Genomic DNA, 25528 nt, shown 5'->3' with positions numbered 1-25528 from the left:
GCAGTCTTCTTAAATTAGGAAGAAACTTCCAACGCAAGTTTCCCTGAGAAAAATGGGCACCAAGGGCAAGGTAAGCAAATAAGCTGAATCTCTGCTCAATTTGTGCTTTTTTGTGTCTTTGTACATTTCCTGAAAGAAGCTTCCTTCAGAGGTTACTGTCAGAAAACAGCAACTTAAAATTGATCAAAAAGATATGACTGGCCCCTATGCTAAGAATTTATTCTAAGGAAATAACAGTGAATTTGCCAAAATGTTTATTACAAAGGTGTTCAATTAAATATTATTTAAATAGACAAAAAGAGAGATTTAAGTAACTATTCCATAACCATAAAATAGAACATGCATTTGTTAGAAATAATGTTGGAGAAGAATATGGAAAATATTCATAGTATATTAATAAGTAGAAAAAAGTAGATTACAAAAGACTGCACACAATACGATCCCATTTGGGGATATTCAAAGGATTTACATCAAAAGCACAAAGTAGGTGATAAAAGTAATATGTTTATTTGTAATAAGATGTTTAAAAACATAATTCAAAATTCCATAACAACTATTGAAAAATATGTATTCGTGTAATCAAAGACTGGGAAAATTATACCAAATGTAAAAGTAGTAGTGTTAGAATGGAGAATTATAGGTTTGTTTCTTTCTACTTTCTTTCAATGTTGCTTACATTTGAAATTAAAAATATAACTTAAGCCTAGAAAACAATCTAGGGATTATAAAATTCTAAATGCTTAAATTTTTCCATTTTTACCCAAATTTTTACGAAGAGACCAAATTTTTATTTAATTTGTAATCTGCTGATAAATTTAGCAGTCATGTCTCACTTCCCACACTTTTGATAAGTCACCTGGGGATTTTGTTCAAATGCAGATTTTGATTTAGTGGATTTGGGGCAGAGCTTCCACGTCTAACAAGTTCCCAGGTAATATGAATAATTGCTGGTCTGAGGACCACACTTTGAGTAGTGAGATGTAAAACATACCTGTATGTTACAGCTCTAAGGACTCAGATAATTCAGAGCTGATTACAGATGGCTCAGTCAACAAATATTTATTGGCCATCTACCCTGCCCAAACCGTATACATGTATCCTCTATGTTATGGAGGGAAAAAAACAAGGCATTATATTAAGGTAAACTTTAACATACCTGTTCTTCTCCAAAAAGAAAAAGTGTAATGACTGTAATGTAGAATTTAACTTGTTATTTTCAGTTAAGACCACTTGTCTTTAAAATAATGTAATTGTGTATAAAATCCAGCCACAAACTCCTTAACTCTTTGTCATAAATTATGGTACCAATATACTCTAATTTTTCCCCATGATATCCTCATTCTTTCACCCTCCCTCCCTCCCTTTATCAACATCTTTCTTCCTTCCTTCCTTCCTTTCTCTTTTTCTTTCAGATTATTAAATGCAAAGCAGCTGTTGCCTGGGAAGTAGGCAAGCCCCTTTGCATTGAAGAGGTAGAGGTAGCTCCCCCCAAGGCTCACGAAGTTCGCATTCAGGTGAGTAGGGACTGTCCCTGGGTGGGGACAGGCAGGCCCCTAAGTGCAGACTTGGCATCTATCAGATCAATCCTATGTGGTATGACTAAGAGGCTTGGAGTTTCCATTATGGGAGAGTTGTATTTTTAGGTTCAAATAAAAACAGGCACTATCCCCAGGAGGGAGAAATTATTAATCACTTGAGTAAATTTTGGTAATGAGCTTAAAATTTAATTGAATTATCTTAACATTAATCATTTACCCTAAGAATCAGACAAAGGAACTCACTTTGGATTAGAGTTAGTTAGGTTTTCTTTTTGTTTTCCAATTGCAGTCACTGGAAAGTGTTATTAAGGGGAAAGCAGAGAATTTGGTCCAAAATAAAGCAGAGAGAAAACCTGACAGACTGCCTGTAAGGAAAATGAAAAATGGTCAGGCTCCCTCAGCTGTTCAGAATCTTGTCAAGATGACCTAACCTGTTTGATGTTAATATGTTAACTGCACACATGCACCCAGGTGTTCCTTGGCTATTGTCTTATGTAATTGCACATGTGCGCCCAAGTGTTTTGTTATATGACTCCCACCCAGCTGTCTCTGGGTTGTCTGACTTAACTATAAAGGTCAAACACAGCTCTGATCCACAGTGCCCCCCGGGATGCCCCTGGGAGGCTACCTGGAGGCCACTGGAGGCTGCTGCTGCTGCTGCTGCTGAGGAGGCTGGGGGCTGAGCTCATGTCCCAATAAAGCATGTTAACCTTGCCAACAGCTCCAAGGATCTCTCCAATTACCTAGCTCATGACCTGCATATGAGGGGTCTGTGACCCATTCTGTACAGGCCAGGTTTGAAGGTTCTGTGACCCAGCCCAACACTGCCCTGGGCAGCACAAGGGTCCTGGGTGCCCAGAGAAAGGAACAGGATGGGTCAGCAGGGAGAAGAGACTGCATCAGGTAAAGCAGTATCACAGATGGCAAGTTTGGCAATTTCTCCATCTTTCTCAGAGCTGGCCAGGCTCATGTTTTTCCTCCAAAACACCCCACTAAGAGTTTGTACACAAGAATGAATGGGACATTCTCATGAACAAAATCTTGAAGAATACAGGGATACATTGGTACTTAATTTAGACAATCCTATATTTGGTATCTCCGTTTTAACTATAAAAGGTATATTCTCTCACCTTAATTCCATGTAGTATCAACAAAATTTGAAAAAGCCCCAGAAACCTGTGTTCCCCCCACTCCCTCTGCCTAGGAGACTTTAACTCTTCCCTATTACCTTTGATTTTTCTTCTGCTGGAGACAATAATTGCCAGTCCTATCTCTTTTCATTATGTCTTTGACAACAATGAAAGAAAACAAAGGCGCATTATAACAGAAAAAGAATCTATCCTAGTATGTTTTTATTTGTTCTCTTTTTTCAAAATGGAATTTTTTAATTGAGTTCTAGGAGAGAAGTGAAGTTTCACGATGATGTCAGGCCTAAAATTATATGTAATATCCAGCCCAATAACATAATTGCAGACACACAACTCAAGTCTGTGATTTCTTTGTAGATCATTGCCACTGCCCTGTGCCACACTGATGCCCACATTATCAATCCTAAATTTAAGGAGGCTTTTTTCCCAGTGATCCCTGGCCATGAGGGTGCAGGAATTGTGGAAAGTATTGGGCCAGGAGTGACCAATGTCAAACCAGGTATTTTATTTTCTGATTCCAATGAAATATAAATGTCGGGATATTTGGGGGATAATTCCTAATACAGTCTGAGCTTTACATGCTGTAATTGATCTCTATGTACATAGGGGGACTATCTTTTCCAAAGCAAAACTGAGACACAAAATTCATTACAGTCTAACAATAGGACAGAACATTTGAAATCAGAACTCTCTAATAAAATCTGAGAAATATGGTCACTTTATTTACACATAGCACTGAGAAATTGTCCTATGAAGCACAGTTACAATGTTAGCTTAAACTGAAGCTTCCATGGCACACTAATGACACTTTATAACAATTTCATGTATATTAAAGCAGAAAACTATTTTAATATTATATAAAGAATGAGGACTTATAGGTAGTTTAAGTGAGAAATATTATACATATGCCGATGTTAGCTTAAGAGTCTTTTTGGAAGTTTGTAAGATAAAAACAATACCTAAATGATGCACACCAGTAGCTGAAATGATTTACATCACATTTTACAACAGATCCACCAGTACTGGAATATGGGCTATATAATCCACATTTGTCAGGCAGGATGAACCATATCACTCTTTCCTTCCTTAATGAGAATGCTCCAAACTTAGAGTATATTAGTATCTTTCCATTCCAAAAAAGATCCTAGAAACAAATTGGTCCCAAAAGTTTTGCATCCATGAGGGAGTCTAGCCAATGAAATTTTTTTAGTCCCAGCTCTGCCCCTCATTTACTGGCTATGTGACTTTGGCCAATTATGCTGCTTTTCTGTGGCTCAAGTCAGGTTTCGTTTTCTAAAGTGTGGATAATAATAATGTTCATCTTAGAGGGTTGTTCTGAATATTCAGTGAGATAATACACAAATAGTTAGAATGGTCCCTGGCACATACTGAATGTTGAACAAATGCGAATTATCGTCATTGAACCTTGGTCCTCAAAGAACAGAGCCATTACTAAATTGGACTCGAGTAAAAAAAATGAGAAAATGTGGAATTTGAGAGTGAATCTAAATGGTGAAATACGGCAATGATATAAAGTTTATTCTCTGTATCTAGCCTATTATATTGTTCACCTCTCCTATAATATAAGGATGTTCTGTTCTATATAATGTTCCATACATTTTAAATGTAATAAACAATAGTCATGATGCAAAGAGTTGCAATAACAGCAGAATTTCAGACAGGACTGTGCACCTAATGAAATCAGTACAGATTTGTTGCTTGACTGTCCAGTGGAGTAATTAAAACAAACAAACAAAAAGAGACTTAGGAGTATATGCAATTCTTGGGGGGATCTGCAATCTTGTAAGGTAATGAAATATTGTAGCCAACTATGCTTTCTGCTGAATATAACATGTATAAAGAATGATGTTTTCCACTGATTTGTAAGTAACATCTTAGACACCATTCAACATATGACCTTTCTTTTCGAGGTGACAAAGTAATTCCACTCTACACACCTCAATGTAGAAAATGCAAGTTCTGCCTGAGTCCACTTACAAATATTTGTGAAAAACTCAGGTAAGCTCTCTATACTGTTAGTAAGAGTACAAATTGGTACAAATATTTTGGGAAGCACATGGGTAATACCTAAATGGAGTTGAAGAGGTACAAACCTTCCATCCACCAATTCCACTGCTAGGTATGTACAAGACACTGATGCAAATGCACACAAAGAGATACATGCTAGAATGTTTATTGCAACATTGTTTATAGTATCAAGCAACTGAAAAGCACAAATGTCCATCAATAAGAAAATGGATTAATAAATGGCTATGTAGTAACACAATGGAATGCTATAAACAATGAAAATGGCTAAACTTGAACTACATGTATCAACATAGAATAATCTCACACACATACGGTTAAGGAAAAGAAGCAAGTTGCTGAAGGATATATTTAGTAAGGTGTCATATTTAAAAGCGTACCTTTTTGTGTATGTTCGAAAAGTAAAAATACATCACTGGAATGATAAATGCCAAATTCAGAATAGTAGCTGCTTGTACAGGGATTAGAGAAGGATGCAATAGGGCACAGTAGAGTAATTTACTCCAAGGCAACATAGATTTGTCTTGGAGCCAGGATTTTAACCTAGGCAGTATGGCTCCAGTGTCTAAAATCTTAATCATCTGTGTTTACTAAGACTACAGAAAGATCCTTTTGTTCTTAATGCTAATTGAAACTACTTATTTAAGAAACTAAACTATATGACACTTAGATCTATTATTGTGCCTTCATTTCCTCATCTATAAAATGGCAATAATAATACCTGCTTCATAGGATTGTTGTAGATATTCAAAAGAAATAATAGATTTAGACAATGACCGTAAATTCTTTCTAATATCACAAAAGAGAGATAATCAGATGTATGTCCCTCCAGATGTATGAAGTTTTCCAACAAAAAATATAAAACCAGAATCAGATCAAATGTTTAGATCAAAACAGGATGAAATACAGGGATGGAGAAATATGTTAAAATATACCAAAGGAATGTAATTAGCTAAACCCAGAATGAGAAAAACTCTATAGGACTAAATGACTAAAACTCTTTAGGTCTAAATGACAGTTTCTTCAACAAATAAATTACAATGAATAAAAGGGGGGAGGAAGGAATCTATAAATTAAGAGACTTAAGAAACATATCAATCAAATATACTATGTGGAACAAAAAGAATCTTTTAGAGATACATACTGAAATATTTACAGATGAAATAATGATGTCTGGGAGGGATAACAGATGAAAATAGACTGGCCATTGAGTTGGTAGTTACTGTGGCTGGGACATTGACACGTGTAAGTCCATCATGCTATTCTTTCTCCTTTCATATGTTTGAGCTTTCCATAATAAAAAATGTTTGAGTTAACAAATGTAAATCCCTCTAAAGAGTTTCTGGCACATGAAAAACATTCAACAAAAGTTTGTAGTTATTATTTTTAAAATAGTTCTAACAGACTATATATTAATGTCAAAAGTCTCAAGTTATTCTCAGTTTTTCCATCTTATAAAATTGTCATAACAAATATATAATACCCAAAATATATGATATTTTGTGGAAAAGTGACCAGGGTTCCATTATTTTTTCATTCTTTGTATCTTTTTTGTTTTTAATTTTTTAGTCAAGTTAAACATCCTATTGCTGATCAAGAACTAATGGAAGACCAAACCAGCAGATTTACCTGCAAAGGAAAACCAATTTACCATTTCTTGGGAACCAGTACATTCTCTCAGTACACTGTGGTGTCAGATATTAATCTTGCCAAAATAGATGATGATGCAAATTTAGAGAGAGTTTGTTTGATTGGATGTGGGTTTTCAACTGGCTATGGCGCTGCAATCAACACTGCCAAGGTAAATGGTTAAATGCCAGGTTGTAAAAAACAGGTGTTACTAGGAGGCAATATGATATAAACGAACTGGAGTTAATTCTCTTCAAACTCTGGCTATGTCATTTATTACCTCTGTTATTTTTCAAGTTATTTAAAACCTCTCTAGAATAATAGCTACTACAAATACTTATGGAGATAATTAAATCATATTCCATATGTACATCTTGCCCAGTAGCCAGCATCTAGTTGGCACCCAGTGCACATTATATACTATATTAGCAAGGTATATTATAGACAATCCCTGATTTAAATACAGGCTGCTTAAATATGTCCCCTAAATATGGATGCACATTCTGGAACAGTTGACCCAATCAAAAGGCACCTGTCTGTGTAGTGTTTTTCTGCCATTATAACACATGTTCCAGTTATAGCATCTTTCCTTACTATCTTGTGTATTGTTTTCATTTATACAATGTAACAAATATTTGTTAAAGACTCAGCATACAGAAGAATCCTTGATAACAATGTAAAAGCTAAAAGTCTCTGCCTTCAATTTAGTCTTTTAAAGAAACACACACAGTCAAGGCAGATTATAAATTACGTGATGTAGAAAAAGCAAAAAGATAGCCACTGATTTCTGATTGAATAATCAAGAAAAGCTTCATGGAGAGAATGTCCTTTAAGTCAGGCCTAGAAGTATAGGTTATATTTTCATTAAAAAAAAATACAGCAAAAAGTACACCTCTTCATACAGCTTAGAGAAGAGCATGAACTAAGGGAGAGGAAAGTATAACAATTTTTTTGTGGCTGTTGTACTGGGAATATCATAGAGATGAAGTTGGAAGGTAAACAGAGGTCAGATAATAAAAATCCTTCAATGCTATGCAAAGAAGTTTGGATTTCATTCCATTTAAATGAATTGATGATTTGGAATGATCAAATGAGTTAATATACATTTAGTGAATTATTAGTGGTCATTCAAAATTAACTGTAACATTAATACGACCTAATAAGTTCTATTAGAAATACAGAGGTCAAATTATTTGTGATCCAATTTAAAAGGGAAAACAATAAGCCCTGTAGAATGTGTGGACTTTCAAATTTTGTTCTAACACTGAAGGAAAATTAAAACAAGAGAATTATTTTCGCTTGGATTTGTTTCTTCTGAGCTGATAATCCTAATGGTCCTTAAATGATTCTCCAAATTTAGGTAGTAACACATCTGTTTTCACATGGCAGATTTTCTCTATTGGCTATATCATATAGTTTTATAACATGCAGTCTTTCAATTACATGTTCATGCCCCCACTTAACCCTCCCCCTTAAAAGAAAAAAATAATGGAACCAGCTGCCTTAAAAGTTACTTTAAAATTTTCCTACCTGCAGGTCACCCCTGGTTCTACTTGTGCTATTTTTGGACTAGGAGGTGTAGGTCTTTCTGCTGTGATGGGTTGTAAGATAGCAGGAGCTTCCAGAATCATAGCTATTGACATCAACAGTGAGAAATTTACAAAGGCCAAAGCCCTGGGAGCCACTGACTGCCTCAATCCTAGAGACTTAGATAAACCCATCCAGGAGGTCATCATTGAATTGACCAGTGGAGGTGTGGATTTTGCCCTTGACTGTGCAGGCGGACCTGAAGCCATGGTATGTATATTTTTTCCTTGGATCTGATCTTCAATTTATTCTTCAGCCAACAAATAATAGGGAAGAATAGGTCGCATTCATTACAGTTTTCAAAAGTGGTGACAGGGAAGTAGAACTGTCCGCTACAAATCATTTCCCCCGCCCTCAGCTGTACTACATTTCCTTCAATGCCCACTGATAGTCCCCCCAATTGCCAATACTATCTTTATGGTTCACTCTTCTCGTGTGATAAGATAAGCAGCCATACCAGCATTATTTGCAGATTATTTATTGATATTGATTTTTCTTTTGAGATCCTTTTAAGAAGCTCGGTATTATTAGACTGGAAGTAGTGTTTTCTAATTTTGTTTCCACAATAATTCCAGTTGCCTCTTTCTAAAAGACAGTTTTTGAGGTTTCTTCATTTTAATTAGCTGAAGTTCCTTTTGACTATTAAGTCAGATAAAATGTGGAGTGCATTAGCTAAGTTGAAGCACTCTTTAGCAAAAGATGTAAATAAATTAATTAATTGCAATCCATAAATGAATAGAATTAATACCTGTCTACTTAACTATTTTATGTATTATATACATACGTTATTGTTATTAATATTTAATATTTGTTAATATGGTGTATGTTTTATATAATACTGTATAATAAACCTTTATTAAAATTAATAAACATCAATGTATATGTATATCTTTATATTTATTTAGTTTTATTTTTAATATTAATATGTTTATATTTATATTATAATATTTTATAATCTTTATTATATGTTTATATAATAAACAGTAACATTTATTAATAATATACAGGGGTACTTCTAAAAGTTCATGAAATATTCAAAAAAGTTCATAGAAAGATTTGTACTGTCTTTCAATGCTATTTTTCCATGAATTTTTAGAAGTACCCTTGTATTAAATATACATTATATAATAATGTCTTAAATTTTTATTAATGTTAAATATTTCTAATTAGTACTTAATATTAATATGTGTAATTAATATTTCTGTTTATTCTTCTACATGAAAAAGCAAAACATTAAGAGAAAACTTAGAAATATACATTTTTTAAATATGAAATATGTTTTATTCTCATTCTTGTAATTTCCTTAAAGGACAACTGACTCTATAAAGCAAAAATAATAGCATTCAAAGGCAGACTTTTTAAATTAGATGTAAAAGATACCACAAAAATGGCACAAAGGATGGGTGGGGTGGAAAATAGAATTTACTACTATAAGGTCATATAAGTGTTAACTAGGAAATGAAGTGTAAAGTTGTATAACATTGATTCCAAACAGATCTTGATAAGTTTTAGGCCTAGAGCAACTACTAAATATTAATAAAAAGAAGTACAGCTAAGAAGCCAATAGAAAAAATAAAATGGGTACTAAAAAAAAATTGGTTAATCCATTGTTAAGAAGCTGGCAAGGCAAGCCACATACTGGGAGCAAATATTTACAATATATATATTCCAAAAAAAGGACTTATGATATATAAAAACTCCTACAACCTAATAGTAACAGGACAAACAATTCAATTTTTAAAAATGGCCAAGAGTTGAAAAAGCAAAAGAAGAAACACAAATGGCCAACAAGCACATGAAAAGATACTCAAGATTACTAGTTATTAGAGAAATGTCAACTTATTTTATTAGCATATTCATTGTTACAAAGCATATTTATTCTTTATGCCCCTTATCCAATCCCCCCTCCCCTTTCCCGTCTATCTTTCCCCCTCCCCCCTCTAATAACCATACATTTGTTCTCTCCATCTGATAGATCAACTGTTCCTCTGTTGGTCTGTTGCCTAGACGATCTGTCCAGTACTGAGACAGGTGTGATCAAGTCCTCCCCTATTACCATAAATCAGATGTTTCTTCTATTACCCTGGAGTGCTTTGTGGAGAGGAATGACATCTTTTTTGTTTTTGGTCTCCGCTGGTGCCTCTCCTTGTGTCAATGCAGTTGAGAGTCTGGCATGCCATCAGCACAGTGGCTGTGACTGCTGCTAGAGAGACTAGCCACTTTTGTGGCAGCCATGGCAATTGCAGTGGCTATGGTGGGTTACCTGCTTGAAAATGGTGTTTTTGGTGTGCTCTTGACCTGGTTGTGGCTGGGTTCAGCTTCCACCAGCTCCATAACTCAGGGCCCCAGTGGAGGCAGCTTGCTTAGTTGCCGCTGGGTTCAGCTTCATCCAAATCCATGCCTCATTCTAAGATGTTGTTGCAGAGCAACTGGGCAGGGGGGGGGGCAAAGGGAAGGGGAAAGAAAAGAGGGTGGGAAGAGGAGGAAAGGGGGAGCATGACTGAGGACTGTGGCACCCCCCTCATTCCAGCAGGGGGCTTCCAGCAGCAGCTTGGTTATTGTTGAGCTAGATGCAGATGTCAGAGGGGTGTGACTGAAGCCCTCAGCCCCCCACTGCCCTGGCTCGGGAGCCCAAGATGTTTCCTGCAGCAGCTGAGTGGTGGTGGCTAGTTTGGTTGTGGATGTCAGGTGAAGCATGACTGAAGCCCTCAGTCCCCCACCACCCCAGCTCAGGAGCCCGGGGCACTTCCTGCGGCAGCTTGGTGGTCATGGCTGGACTGGTTGCATATGTGGGGCATGCATGGCTGAGGCCCTTGGCCTCTCACCACACCAGCTCAGGGGCCTGGTGGGCCTCCTGCAGCAGCTCGATGGTCATTGCTGGGTTGGTTGTGGATGTCAGGGGTGTGTGGCTGGGACCCTTGGCCTCCCATCGCCCCAGCTCAGAAGCCAAGGGCATTTCCTGTGGTGGCTCAGTGGTCATCATTGGGCTGGTTGTGGATGTTGGGGGGTCATGGCTGAGGTCCTCAGCCCTCCCCCATCCCTGGCTTGGGAGCTCAGGGGGCTTCCAGTCCTTCTAGGTTTTATAGGTGTTCTTTGGTGGTATTAGACCTTTTCTAGTTAATATCAAACTTTGTCTCTGGTCTGTGGGTTGTTTTTTCTTTCAGTTCTATGTTGGATTATTCACTGTTCCCACCACTTAAACTCTGCACTGGAACTAATTTGCTGTCCTTTGGTTACTTCTAAAATGGGGGAACTTCCTGTGGGAACCAGCACTTGAGCTCTGTAGTTAAGCTAAATTGCTGCTTTGCTGCTGATTCTTTAGGGAAGGTCTCAGGTTTTAATTGTTGACCTTGTAAGCACTTCCAGGTCTTGTGAGGTCCAGTACACCTGGGTTGTGTGAAAACTCTGGTCCAGGCCTGAGTCTTTTCAGTAAACTGCAGCCCCTGCAGTTCTACATTCCTGACAAGTCTACACAGAGTGAGCTAGTGCTGATTGGGGGGCAGATCAGCTGTCTATGCTGTGCCCTAACATTCCCTTGGTGGCCTGTCTCCCCCATCGCCTGCACTCCAAACACTTCTCATGGGATGGGCCATGTGTTGGCCCCTTGCAATGACTCACCAGCCTCTGAGTGGCTCCTTTTTTCTGTTGTCTGTTCCTCCTTCCTCCTATGTGGGTCCATGAGAACCCTGTTAGTGGTCTTGCTGGCCTGGGGGCCACCAAGGCCGTCTTCTCCCCTGCCACCCCCAAGCAACTTCATACAAAGGGCACAGCTGTGGCTTTTGCCAGCTCTTGCTCCATGTGCTCACCAGGGCTAGCCTTGAGGTGGTTGGGGCTTGACATGGTCAAAGCCATTCTTTCTTTCTCTCATCATGGCTTCTCCTGCCTTCATGAACTCCGTAGGTCTCTCCTCCTCTTCTCCTGAGCTCTAGCGGCCCCAACTTGGCAGTTTGTTGCTTTTCAATAGTTTTAAATTGATTGATTTGTGGGAGAGAATGACACTAGGGACCGTCTATTCCACCATCTTGACCAGAAGTCAGAAATAAATATTTTAAAAGAATTGTGCCTTATGAGAAGTGAGCCCCCCCCCCCCAAAAAAAAAAAAACAGAAAAGGCAGATTTAGAGGAGGGAATAAGAAAGGTGTTTCGTAACAGCTGAGAGGTATCTGCTCCTATCTTAAAATAAAGCAGAGAGAGGTTAGCAACCTACAAACAATCCAGTTCTGTGTGTCAGATCTCAATAAATGGGATGCAAGATTAGGTCCAAATTACATATTTGAAATTTTCTATATCTAAAAAAGAAAGAAAGAAAGAAAAACACATTGCAAAATGAAAAAGTGCATCTTTTTTTCCTGAACACTAGAATTTTGTATCATTCAGATTTCTTTTCTTAGGACAGGCTACATAATCTGCTGGGCCCTTCTGAGCGTGGGGCCCTGAGTTGCTACATTGGTTGCACGTCTATGAAGCCAGCCCTGTCCATTCTGCTCCAAAAAGTGGGGTAAAGAGCCAGTTGCAACCTATAGGCAATACATGGAAAAGGTAGCTTGTTAGAGTGTCCAGCCTTACGTTCCAGTGAATCAGAGAATAATCACCTAATACATATTTGCTCAAAGATACTAAGCAGAGTTTTGCAGGGGGTTGTTTTGGTTTTGTTTTAATGAAACGACCAAAGAATTTATCAACTGAACTATCTGCCTACACATTCTTATTTCATTAGCGAGAGCTATGAAATAGTTGTAATGTATTTACAATGTCACTTAGCCTGGCTCCTAAACCCTCCCCTATGGAAGGTATAAGAATAAAATGCAGTACTTCATGCTCCCAGAAGTAGGTTTGTGCTGGTTCTTTTTGTTTCTTACCTGACTGGTGCATTCCCCAGCAGAGAAGGGAGACCTAGGAAGAGCTATGATGAGAGCAACAGGCTGTTATTCCTCAGTCATTCTTAGAACAGTTTCCTTATCATATATGTAAACTACTTAAATGGTATTTGGCCAGTAACAAGCACTCAATAAACAGTAGCTATTACTGAAAATGCATGCATTAATGGCTCCTTATCCTACAGTGCTCCCCCATGGTCAAAGCTTCAGGCCCTGATTTTGGATTGACTTTGGCACCTGCAGCCTGCAATGTGCCACATTCCTTCCTCCATTTCCCACAGCTCAAATTTTTTTCACAAATATTGTAATTCAGCCTATTTACCCTGCAAATATTTTAATATATGCCCATGGTAGATCATCAAAAACCTGTTGGTTAAAATTTATATTATCTTTTATGGATCTTTCCTAACTCCATGCATGTGTGCTTCTCTTGACATACAATGATATACATTCTAGATTCAGCCTAACTATGGTATTATACAGAATAAAATAATATATTCTGTTTTTTTTCCAAATCTTTTTTCATAAAGCTCAAAATTGTATTGAACATTCTATTTATAATGGAATACTGGAGCCTCGAGGCTCAAACTACAATGACACTATGACCTCAGTAGCTTGAATCCCATTATTTTATATGCAGAATTAGATAAATTTTCCCTAAAGCATTGCACATACCCACACTGGAGTTCATGTTCTTCTTTTCTGCTTTCTCAGCCTTGTGTTTGACTTTCCAGAAAGCAACCCTGGACTGCACAACAGTAGGTTGGGGATCATGTACTTTCATTGGAGTGGCCCCTGGTGACAACGGATTGGATATTTTTCCAGAGACGCTAATAATGGGCCGTACTATAAATGGATCATACTTTGGTGGTCAGTTTTTTTTTTCTTCATAGTTTTTAATTTTCTTCATAGTAGTACTGAAATTCTTAGAGTGAAGATTATTGAAAGGAAAGGAAAATAATTTGTTTAAGTGAGAGCCTATAACATATCTAAACACTACAGAAAAACTATTCTATTAATTACTTGAAAGTAAACAGAATTTATATAGAAAGATAAATATAATTTGCAAGTTGAAATTGCATTTGCATTGAAATGAACCAACATAGATGAACAAAAGGTAAACTTTGACCTAATTGAGATAATTCCTTATCTAGGCCAGAAAATAGTCTTGAATTGTTCTTATGAAGGAAATTATAAAAAATAGATATAAGGACAAAAAATTAAAAGTGGAGGGGAAGAGTTTAATCTATTGAGGCAACCCAAATCTGACCTAATAATCTCATTCATTCAACAAGCACCGATTAAACTACATCTTTATGTTAAGTGCCATTTCTTTCTTTATTTGGCATTTTGGCCAAATTACAGGTTGGAAAAGTATAGATTCTGTCCCGAAGCTGGTTACTGACTACAAAAATAAGAAATTCGATCTGGATGCATTGGTGACCCATACCCTGCCTTTTGACAAAATCAATGAGGCATTTGACCTAATGATCCAAGGAAAAAGGTAAATTACCAAATAGATGATTGTTTAAAATTTTTTTAATGATGATTCTATTTTTATTTGATGTTTAGAACTAACAAGTTTGTCTTTTCTGACACTTCCCACTGGATAGTGGTACTGGATATGCTTAAAATATTAAATAGTGGCCATTTGGAAAAAGGAAAAGCTTCCATTTCAATAATGCACCCTGCTATACATTGTTACAACATACAGTGGTGGTATAAATTGACACATATTTTTCCTTTCACAAACAATAACTCAGTTATTACTGAGTTAACTCAGTAGGGGCTACTCCCTAGAAAAAGAGGTTTTTATAGTATAATAGTATAATATAATGTTAGATTCCTTTTCTACAATGTACCTGAGTCTGGAATCATTATGTTCTGGAATTTGACACAGGGTGCCCACTCCAAGCTTTCCATGATCATAGTTGGGTGAAAACCACAAGGATGTGAGCAGCACGTGGCAGGTATCAGATACGTAAAGGATGCCCCAACTCTCTCATTCTCTTGCTTTGTCCTGGTGCTCCTATAAGACAGCTTCTGGTCCACAATTTTAGCTATATTGTGTTCCTTTGTCATGGATTCTAGGAACTGATTAATAGAAATGTCCCAACTGGGGGATTTCTAGTTGGGGAGTGGATAATACTAGATCAATAATTTTAGTTAAAATGTTCAAGCACAGCCTTGATCAATAGAAGCAAAGGTCAAAAACCCTAGGAACAATGTTACATAGAGGAGATGCAGGACAAAGAAAAAATGAAAAAAGAAGACATAGCAAAAGAGAGGGGGAAAGTCTCAAGTAAAATGAAGTTTGAAGTTTGAAGCAGAGAATAAATGTTGCAGAAGAAGAAAACAAGTCCGTGATGTGAAGACCCAGACTACTTCATGGGGAAGAAATCTGAGAAAATATCCCCACTGTCATGAACTCCCAGACTGGCAAACATGTTAGCCACAACATTTCAAAAAGAAATTCAATAAAAAGAAAAGAAAAAACAAACATTTTTAAAGCTACACCATGTAAACTTAGTGTATAAGCCCTACAATATCTTGCACAATCTCAATAGCCCCATAAGGAGTATTCCTCAAGTTAGAAGTTGGGTTAGGGTTTGGGGCCTTAGACCCTGGTACTCAGATCTCTGCCACAACCCCTTATCCCTACAATTCTCAGTCATGGAATACATCCATAACAAATGCTAAGAGGGAGCCAGATGGAAAGTGTTGCGATGTTTTATCAGCAGGTGGGCAAGTCTCCCATACTCTCCAAGGAGGCCTAAGGGTAGATTCCTGAGTGGGGCCTCTTACTTCCTTTCTGGCCCACTGAATAGACCACCTAGCTGCCCACCCAGATGGAAAGGTGGCAACCGGGAAGGCAGAGGATGAGCCTCCCCAGGTGCACTCACTGTGTGGGTACAGGAAGCACAAGAGAGGGCACGTCCTCCTCCCATATCAACTGCAAGGAAGTGGAGGGAAGGGGATGGGACACAATGACAAACTGGCCAGTTAAGGTGCAGTGACCTTGCCCCATGGTGAGGAAAGGACACTAAGTTTCTCCCTTCACTGGTAGGTGTACCTTCCAGTTCCTGAGTGAAAAAAATATTTATGCACAGCAACCTACTGAAGCCAGGGTTCCACAGTTCCAGCAGTAATGTATGAGATAAGGATTTTCTGTCCTTGAAGCTGATTACCCACTTTGCTTCTACATGTTGGAGTGATTCAGGAATAAGAACATTTGGGTTCTCAGAAACTAGCATTCCAACACACTAACCACCACCTCCTTCGGTGCCCAGCTTTGTCCTTAGCTGTCATAGAACTAAGAGCAGTGACTATTCCAAAACTAAAACCTCATTCCCCCCTTGGTATGCTCAACAGCAGCACTGGGCAACAAGGACCTCGCCCAAGGGCTGAGTGAGGGTCCCCAATTTCCCCCAAGTTTAATAGCACCATATATAACATTAATGCCATGGAATGAATGAATGAATGAATGAATGGAATAAGATTACAAGATAAAAGAAATTAGGCTTAACAAAGTGGGTGGCTGTAAGGAAAAATTAGACCAAATCCTGAAATAAAAAAGCAAAAATTATTTGTGGGCTTTGGTTAAATTTATCATGAAAATTATACTTCTTATTGTTTTGTTATTATTAACAGCATCCGAACAATCCTGATCTTTTGAAGACGCCAGGAGCAATTTGGAATACTATCTGATTGAATCTGAACCTGTCTGGTTAATTTACTACTTGATACAATGAACCAAGGAAAGCTATGAGTTTGAACAAATATTTACAGTTAATGTCTCAACATAAAATAACTATAAGTATTACAGCATTTGTACCCATAAAATATATTAATATTTCCTATGTTAAATAACTGTGATAATTGAAGTGTTTGTGAATAGAATCATATGATGTTTAGGAATTGTTCAAAACTAGTTCTGGGGAGGTGGGAGTGGGGAATGAAGAGATAATATATAAAACTAGATTGTCCATATGTTTATAATTTTTAGGTTGGGTGATGAATATATGGAGTTTCATTATACCATTTCCACTCCTGTCTATGTCAAAAATTTTCCACAATAAAAAGATTTTTACTGGAAAAAAAATCACTGTATATATATGTATATATAAAATGCTATTATAAAATTTCTGTGTATTAATAAGCTACAAGCTACTCTTTTTAATCAAGCTGCTAAATAATTTCCTTTTTAACATCAGTAAATTTCTCCTCTCTTAGCCCCACTCTATCATTAACTGTCATCACAAGTAATGGGATTATCAGAATCTATATAAGTGAAGATTATAAAAAGAAGAAAATACATCTACACTCTCAAATTTCTATCTCTATAAAATAACTGCCCTTTCATTTTTGATAATTATCACAACATGTGTTTAATGTTTTACAGTTTAATCTGTAATTGGCACTAATCAATGCTATTTTCTAAAGTCAACTAAAAGTGACAAAGAGCACTGTACTTATAATAAAGTAATGTAGTAAGTAAAAATATTTATAGGTAAAAATTTAACAGACAAGATTTATATAACACAGAGGAATGGAAATCATCAAGTCGAAGGTATACCTGTTCCCCAATGTTTATCGCAGCACTCTTTACAATAGCCAAGAGTTGGGACCAGCCCAAATGTCCATCATCAGATGAGTGGATACGGAAAATGTGGTACATCTACACAATGGAATACTACTCAGCTATAAAAACGAATGAAATACTGCCATTTGCAACAACATGGATGGACCTTGAGAGAATTATATTAAGTGAAACAAGTCAGGCACAGAAAGAGAAATACCACATGTTCTCACTTATTGGTGGGAGCTAAAAATTAATATATAATTCACACACACACACACACACACACAAATAAAACGGGGGGGGGAGAAGATATAACAACCACAATTACTTGAAGTTGATACGACAAGCAAACAGAAAGGACATTGTTGGGGGGGAGGGGGGAGGGAGAAGGGAGAGAGGTTTTGGTGATGGGGAGCAATAATCAGCCACAATGTATATCGACAAAATTTAAAAAATAAAATTAAAAATTAAAATTAAAACCTTAAAAAAAAAGATTTATATAAAAAGTAGAAAAATGGTAATTTTCAAGCTATTGTACTCATAGATGTTATAATAGACAATTTAAAAGGATAAGATAGATAAAAATTAACTTGGAATAATTTCTGAAACCTACCAGTTTTCTCTAAAAGTTGTTTACCATGTGTTGAGCTCTGAGAGAAGATAGATACCTGAAGTTTTGGCTGAGGAGGCGGGTAGTATCTCAAAGTAGAAACTTACATTTCTGCTTATTTAAGATTCTCTTTCATCAGAAATAGAAGCCAGTTAATCTACCTGTAAATGCTTCCTCTGTTGGCATTGCGGGGACTCAGTGTACCCCACAGGTTGTCAGCCTTTCCCTACTCCCAGTATCAGTTCTGTTCTCTCTCTTCATCCCCTCCCGTCTTTCCTTTGCTTCCTTGAATCCATCCTAGGTTCGGTTTGAGATCCATTTCCTTTTCAGATCTTTGCAGCCACAAAGCCATTTTCATTCCCTGATCTCCTTTGCTGCTTAGTGTCTTTATCGAAATCTTAACTCACGCTGCTTCTATTGTTAGTTTTTCACATATATGTTTATAAACTCCTTGAAGGCAGAACAATCTTGGAATCCATCCCTCTGTCTATCAGAGATGCTCAATAAATATATATTGCTTGATAACAAAACTTTACCTTCGTAATTGTCCAAATAGTTTATATTCACCCTCTTGAATGAGATTTTTCTAAAACATTTTCTATACTTCCCTTTTTTCCTAAATAGAGAATCCCAAACCTAATCTTAATAACTCAGAATAGTCATTATGATCATTAATTTTTCTAAGTTTTGATCCAGCAGTGTCTGTGTGTCTGTCTCTTTCCAGTCAGTGTTGCAGTAAGGGTCCCTGTCTCTATCAGTCTTGTAATTTTTATGTATGGTTTTGTGATTTGAAAAAAAAATTTAGATTGTTCTTAACAAAGCTGTTAGAATTATTTATAAAATCAGTGAAACACCCAAGTGAGATGTATGGGGTTTAAGGCTTAATCTTGATCATTCCTTCAGCAGCAGAGGCTTTTTTTCTCATCCATGTACCCAGTTGAAACTCCTAGCATATATAATTTTAGCGTAATTCTTCAAAATGTACATGTTAGTGTCTAAGTTACCCAAATATATTTCTCTCAAAATAAAGAATAGTGCTGAATCTTTATATAATATTCCAGAGACAACAAAAATCATATACCAGTGATATAATTGGCAATATATAAAAAACTTCCACTTAAGAACTACACTTCAAAGGCATTTTTAAAAAGTCTGCAAACTTTTCCTGAGTGCTCTCACATTCATTCTTCACTTAAAGAATATTACTTTTGAAAGACTAGAAGCAACATAAGTTATAATACTTATCGGGTGTCAAGCCACTGAAACAAAATTGGAATGGCACTTGAACCCTCCAAGTGAAACAAACAAAAGACGTTCTTTTGAAGGTTTGATGGACGATATAGTTTCTCTTTTTCTAAAGAATTTCTCCAGAATTACCTCTCCCCCTACCCCAATGCTCTGGTTCAAATATTAAAAATCTGTTCAAGGCACATAAGCCATGAAACTTCAGGATATTAACGATTATTAAATTTTCAGAGAAAACATTTTTCCGGAAAAAAAATCTCTAAGAATGCCAGTTATAAAGTGCACAATACTTGAATTTAGAAGGCAATACAATCACAGTGTATTCTCCTGAGGAAAAAAATACAGTTTTAAGATTTTAAGAGCCTGTCAGTTTTCAAAATGCTACTACAGCGCCCTCTGGTGTTTTTTGTTTGCTTTGTTTTGCTTTTTACATTTTTCCATCTCCTAGATCCTAGTTTCTTTGAGAAAAAGAATTCAGAAGGGAGAATAATAGCAACCTTCATTTATATCATAGTTGATATTTTAAAGAGTACTTTCGTATGTATTATTTCATCTTACTCTCCAAACTTCTCAGCAGGACCGTAAGCTTTTCGAGAGCAGAGCCACTTTCCTATTCTTTGAGTGCCTTACAGATAGCAGGCCTTCTAGCAACGCATCCTGTGGGGTGGAGGTAGACAGAGCAGACTTTTTTAACTTCATTGAGTGAATCCCGTGCTACAGGTAAAACAGACACGATTTTTCTAACTGGCTTATGAGAATTGTAGCATTTACAAGCTGGACATTATCTTAAGGAGGGATGGGAACAGGTAGGAGAATGTCCTTGTTCTTAGGAAACACTCACTGAAAAAGTCACAAAGCTTGCAACTTCCGTTCAAGTGGTCCATCAAAAAGTGTGAGAGAGAGACAGAAACAGATACAGAAAGAGAAGGAGAGAGAGAAAAAGTAAACGTGGCAAAAATCCTAATTGGTCCATCTAGGTAAAGAACACAGTTATTCGTTGTCCTGTTTTTCAAATTTTGAAATTTTAAAACTTTCCTAAATAAAAGGTTGGGTAAAGAAAGATGGATGGTTTCCAACTCCAAATTCAATAAAGAAATCACTTTTTGAAATATGCCAACCTTGAGTTAAACGCCTTCACAGTCTAATTTCTTCCTTATGGCTAAAGCTAAGACCTGCCTTCCTGGTTCTGCTCTCAGGAGCATCGTGGAGTAAATCCAGTCCCTCTGACAGGTGACGATGGCTGGCATGCCTCTCCCCCCAACCACCACATCCTCTCCACTCCCAATAAATACCCCTTAGTCTAACTTAAACTCAATATTCTATATACAGTCAGAGTAATATACCTATTTGGAATAATATACCAGTAAACGCAGTCTGTTTATGTATTATTTTGTAGCTATCTCCCATTGTTGACAAATACTGAGCTTTATAAAATCCCTAAATATTTCCTCTCTGAAATGCTGTTAAACTAGATCGCTCTTATTCTATAACTCTAAACCCAAGGGTAGACCATTCATCTTCTCTGAAGATTCAAAGCCTTTTTGGAAGGAAATCATAAGTAACAAGGCATTTATTAACATAGAAGAAAAACTCTATCCTCCGTATTTTAATGCTATTAAACAACTTTTTATCCCTTTCTCCATTTCTGCCAATAAATTTCTGTTCCATAGGCCTGCTTATAATGTAGCTAATAAAATTTCAGAACCTAGCCTTAAAATTGAAAGTCTTTATAATTAAACAAAGGAGTCTAAAAAAGAGATGAAAGAGATGCCCTTTCTCCTTGCAGCTATGAAAAGAGAAATACAATTCTGCATCATAAGCTATTTCAAAAAAGTCTGATTTGGTAAGATATTAAATAAGGAATGTTCCCAAGAATATTGATTTGTTCTTCTCGGCAATATGGACACATGAATATTCATAACTGTTATTAGAATGTCTTCTGTTCTTTGTTAAAAAGAAATCCATTCTCTGTTAATATAAATGTTCTTTGAACCAAAAGGTCCTGCAAGACTACAAAGGCCTTAGAAAGTGTTGCTCTGTCCTGTGAAAATAACCTCTAAGAGGAATCTGCAATTCTGATTGTCATACTGATAAAGTTATGCCCTGGTGAGAATGTTGTAATTGACACCTCTGTATCTCTAAGCAATATTTTAATTTTTCTGCAAAAGTAAAAGAAAATCATTAGCACTTTCCTTTAATCCCACATGCATAATGGAATAATTAAAAGTGTATGCCTTTGTTGTATTTACTTTTTAAATCTGAGAGTCTGAGTCTTTTTTTTTTAGATTAATAAATCCATGTATGATGGTACAAGAAGAAGCATGACAGGGCAGGAAAACAATTCACTATGCAGAATAAGCGTTGATCCCATTGAGAACTAAGGTCTGCCTCCTCCTTGATATAAGGGATCCAGTGTAATCAACCTGTCACAGAGCAGCTGTCCAGCCCCCCTGAGGTTCTGTACCATGTTTTGGACCCAGCGTTGGTGGTGCTGCTTATCAGTCTTGGCATTTAGCAGTGGCAGAGCTAGACCAGCCTTGGTAAGGGACTACGCTGGTGTGCCCATGCTCATCTACATGGGCACAACATTTAAGAGTTCACTGAGCAAGCACTTGAATGGCCTGGGGAATGATATCCCAAAGGTGGGTCATCTTGTTCACCAGATTATTGACAATGTCCTCCAAATCAGACCTTTTAGTGCGAATCACATGGAACATAAATTTTCTCACACTCAGTGGCTCTTCTCCAGTGTTCCTTATTACCAATTTTAAAATCTCGTTCCTTCAAAGTCCTGGGTCATCTGACCAAATCATTAGTTGCTACTGATTCATTAATGTAGAACCTTACCTCAGGCCACTGCATTCCTGTCAGAGGACTCAGAGATATAATGCTTGGAGTTCCATAACCTGACAAGATGTCCCAAGTCTACCGCTACCAACCACTAGAATATTGTGCAGAGTATTTATAAACCAAGTTGAAATTTTCTTCCTCCTGTATGATTGCTCGTAGGAAATCTCCCCAAAGGGTGAAAGTGCAGTAGGAGTGTGAGTTATTTGCTCAGGCAATTTACTGTGCCTTCAGGATCTGCTTGGGTCCAGTCCTATATGTGTCACTTCCACCTGATAATACTATCTCCTGGACATGTCCAGCCTCCTAATTCTTTCTGCAAGTGGCCATTTAAGACTCTGCCTTCAGTCCTCAGCTTCCACCAGGGTCACCCTATCTGTCTAGTTGGATCTCTTTGGTGAAGTTCCTTTTAAGATGATCTACAACTGTATCCTTTTCAGAATCCACATTTGGTCCATGGAAAGCACACTGTGTCCTTGTCCCCACTACTTCACTCTGCCCACAGACAGCCTGTTCTAGTCAGCCTCTTGCCTTAAAAGTTTTTTTGTTTAAGGTAGTAGACTTTGAGTCTTCTAGATTCCAGAAAAAACATTTCAAGCTTTGAATGATTTTCTTCTCTTTGTTCAGATTAGGGGGAAATGCTTCTACCACCCTCACCGTGGAGGTGAGAAGGGTGTAGACAGGCACGCTGACAACTCTGTCCAAAGAAATCCTCCCTTCCAAATATTTCCACCCTTTCCTGTGAATTCTTTGCCTTCGCTTATATAGATTGGAGACAGGAAATGGGCTAATGCTGGCAGAAGCAGCTTACCTATCTCTTAGCATATCCTGCATAAGGTGGTCTAGTACCTTGCTTTAGAAGGTGAGGGTAATTTGGCACCTACATTGCTTGGCCTTGAGTTCTTAGCCAAAAATTAGACAACATAAAAACTCCCATTTTAATTTCCTGTTACATTTAATCACAAAATTATACCTTGTATTTCTCTGGGCTATGGTGTTCTCCATAGTATCAAGAAAAAGATATGCTCAGGTTGTTTACAATAATGAATAACTTACCATAAATCACTACCTACAAAAATATTAGGGACATTTACTTCTTCAGAATCTTAGAGCCACCCTGAGGAATCTCTGACCTCCCTATTCTGGGATATGTGTTGGTCTTGAAAAGTAACAGAAAAAAATTGCACAACCCCTATTCAGATTTGCAGCTACAGACTAGATGTCCATCATCGCTTTCTTCCATGTTTATGTGTTTCCCAAGAGAAAGAGTCTGATGGGTAGCTTTGGCACCTCTCAGTCTGGAATCTCAGTATTTACTGGAATTAATAGCAACTACTTCTGGCTCCTTCATGTTCAACCCATCTGTGGCTGCCTTCAGTATAGACAGTTTCCTGTTCCAATTCACAGGGGCTATGGTGATGACTGTTGATACACTGTCTGAAATTAATTTAGCTATTCTAGCTTTCTTTTGATTAGTGTTAGCATGGTATATCTTTCTTTATCCCTTTACTTTTAATTGACGTATGTTTTTATATTTAAAATGGGCTTCTTGGGGCTGAGGGCCTCAGCCCTACCCAGTGCTGACCACAACCAGCAAGTCCCATCCCTCTTCCCCCACAACATCTTAGAATGTACATATTAAAAATAATAATAATAAATAACAGGGCTGGCCAGTTAGCTCACTTGGGAGAACATGGTGCTGATAACACCAACATCAAGGGTTTGGATCCCTGTACAGGCTAGGTGCCAAAAAAAGAAAAAAAGAATTATAATAAATAAAGAATAAAGTGGGCTTCTTGTAGACACTAAATTTGGATCTTGGTTTGTGATCCACTCTGACAATCTCTGACTTCTAATTCCTATATTTAGACTATCGACATTTAAAGTGATTATTGATATAGTTGGATTAATATCTACCATGTTCTTTATTGTTCATTGCCCTAGCTATTTGTTCCTATTTTTGTCTTCCCCTCCTTTTCTGCCTTCTCTAGTTTCAAAACTGAATTTTATAATTCCATTTTCCCTTCTTTCTTAGCATATCAATTATACTTGTTTTTCCTTTTTTAAGTGGTTTCCCTAGAGTTTGCAATATACATTTACAATTAATTCAATTCCACTTTCAAGTAACACTATACAACTTTACAGGTAGGGCAAGAACTTTATGATAACAAAATAATTCTAATTCCTCCCTCCTGTCTCTCTTATCGTTGTTGTCACTCATTTCACTTATACATAAACTGTAAGTGTTAATTACATTGTTGCTATTATTATTTTGAACAAATTACGATCTATTAGGTCAATTACAAATAAGAAAAATTAAAGTTTTTATTTATCTTCTTTATCCATTCCCCAATGCTCTTCCTTTATGTTGACCTGAGTTTCTGACCTATATAATTGTTTTTCTCTCTGAAAAATTTTTAAAACATGTTTTGCAAAGCAGGTCTACTGGCAACAAATTCCCTTAATTTTTGTTTACCTAAGAAAGTCTTTATTTCTCCTTCACTTTTGAAAGATAATTTCACAGGATACAGAATTCCAGGTCTTTTCTTTCAACACTTTAAATATTTCACTCCACTCTCTTCTTGCTTGCTTGCATAGTTTCTGAGGAGAAATCAGATGCAATTTTTATCTTTGCTTCTCTATAAATAAGATGTTTTCTCTCTGGCTTCTTTCAAGACTTAAAGAAAAAGTCTTTGATTTTCTGCAGGTTAAATATGTTATGCCTAGGTATAGTGTTTTGTTTTGTTTTGGTTTGGTTTGGTTTTTTGGCATTTATCCTGCTTGGAGTTCTCTGAGCTTCCAGGATCTGTGGTTTGGTGTAATTAATTTGGGTAAATTCTCAGTCATTGTTGCTTCAAGTATTGCTTCTGTTTCTTTCTCTTTTTCCTTTCCTTCTGTTATTCCCCACACACATATGTTACACCTTTTGCAGTTGTCCCACAGTTCTTGGATATTCTGTTCTACTTATTTCAGTGTTTTTTCTCTATGCTTTTCAGTTTCGGAAGTTTCTATTAACACATCCTCAAATTCAGAGATTCTTTTCTCTCTGTTCAGCCTACTAATGAGCCCATCAAAGGGATTCCTCATTTCTGTTCCACTGTTGCTGACCTCTATCATTTCTTTCCAATTCTTTCTTAGAATTTCCATCTCTCAAGAAATCATTAGGCAGGGGATCCTAAGATGGCGGTGGCTGCGGCGCTTGACATGGAGTAGCTGAGGCGGAAAAGGCGGCCACTGGGCCTCAGGCAGCCGGGAAACTTGTGAACCATCCTCTTGCCATCTCTTAAGGGAGGACCGCTGCTGTTGGCCGGTCATGGGGGCTGACTGCCACTTTGCCCTTGGCAGGAGAGGCTGCCTCATTTACAGGCAACAGCTTTGAAGTATGGAGCAGGAATAGAACTGTTTCTTAGCTGCAAAAG

The 25528-nt window shown here is 37.2% G+C and overlaps 1 protein-coding gene across 1 annotated transcript; it reads left to right on the top strand.

Annotated features, from left to right (window-relative positions):
• Positions 1-52: 52 nt before the first annotated feature.
• Positions 53-16501, top strand: LOC134385912 (all-trans-retinol dehydrogenase [NAD(+)] ADH4). The gene is made up of 9 exons (XM_063107627.1): positions 53-70; positions 1413-1514; positions 3044-3185; positions 4618-4705; positions 6302-6533; positions 7898-8158; positions 13560-13695; positions 14191-14329; positions 16477-16501. Exons 1-9 carry the CDS (start codon positions 53-55, stop codon positions 16499-16501), a joined length of 1143 nt encoding a protein of 380 aa, XP_062963697.1.
• The last annotated feature ends 9027 nt before the right edge of the window (positions 16502-25528 follow it).

The sequence above is a fragment of the Cynocephalus volans genome, chromosome 9, assembly GCF_027409185.1.
Source record: "Cynocephalus volans isolate mCynVol1 chromosome 9, mCynVol1.pri, whole genome shotgun sequence".
Lineage (NCBI taxonomy): Eukaryota > Metazoa > Chordata > Mammalia > Dermoptera > Cynocephalidae > Cynocephalus > Cynocephalus volans.
Note: the sequence above shows the minus strand (reverse complement) of the source record. Positions and strands in the feature narration are given on the sequence as shown.

Coding starts and splice junctions, on each gene's coding strand:
- LOC134385912 (XM_063107627.1), top strand. Junction 3,186..4,617: donor AGTGACCAATGTCAAACCAG/GTATTTTATTTT, acceptor TTTCTTTTCGAG/GTGACAAAGTAATTCCACTC. Junction 6,534..7,897: donor CTGCAATCAACACTGCCAAG/GTAAATGGTTAA, acceptor TCCTACCTGCAG/GTCACCCCTGGTTCTACTTG.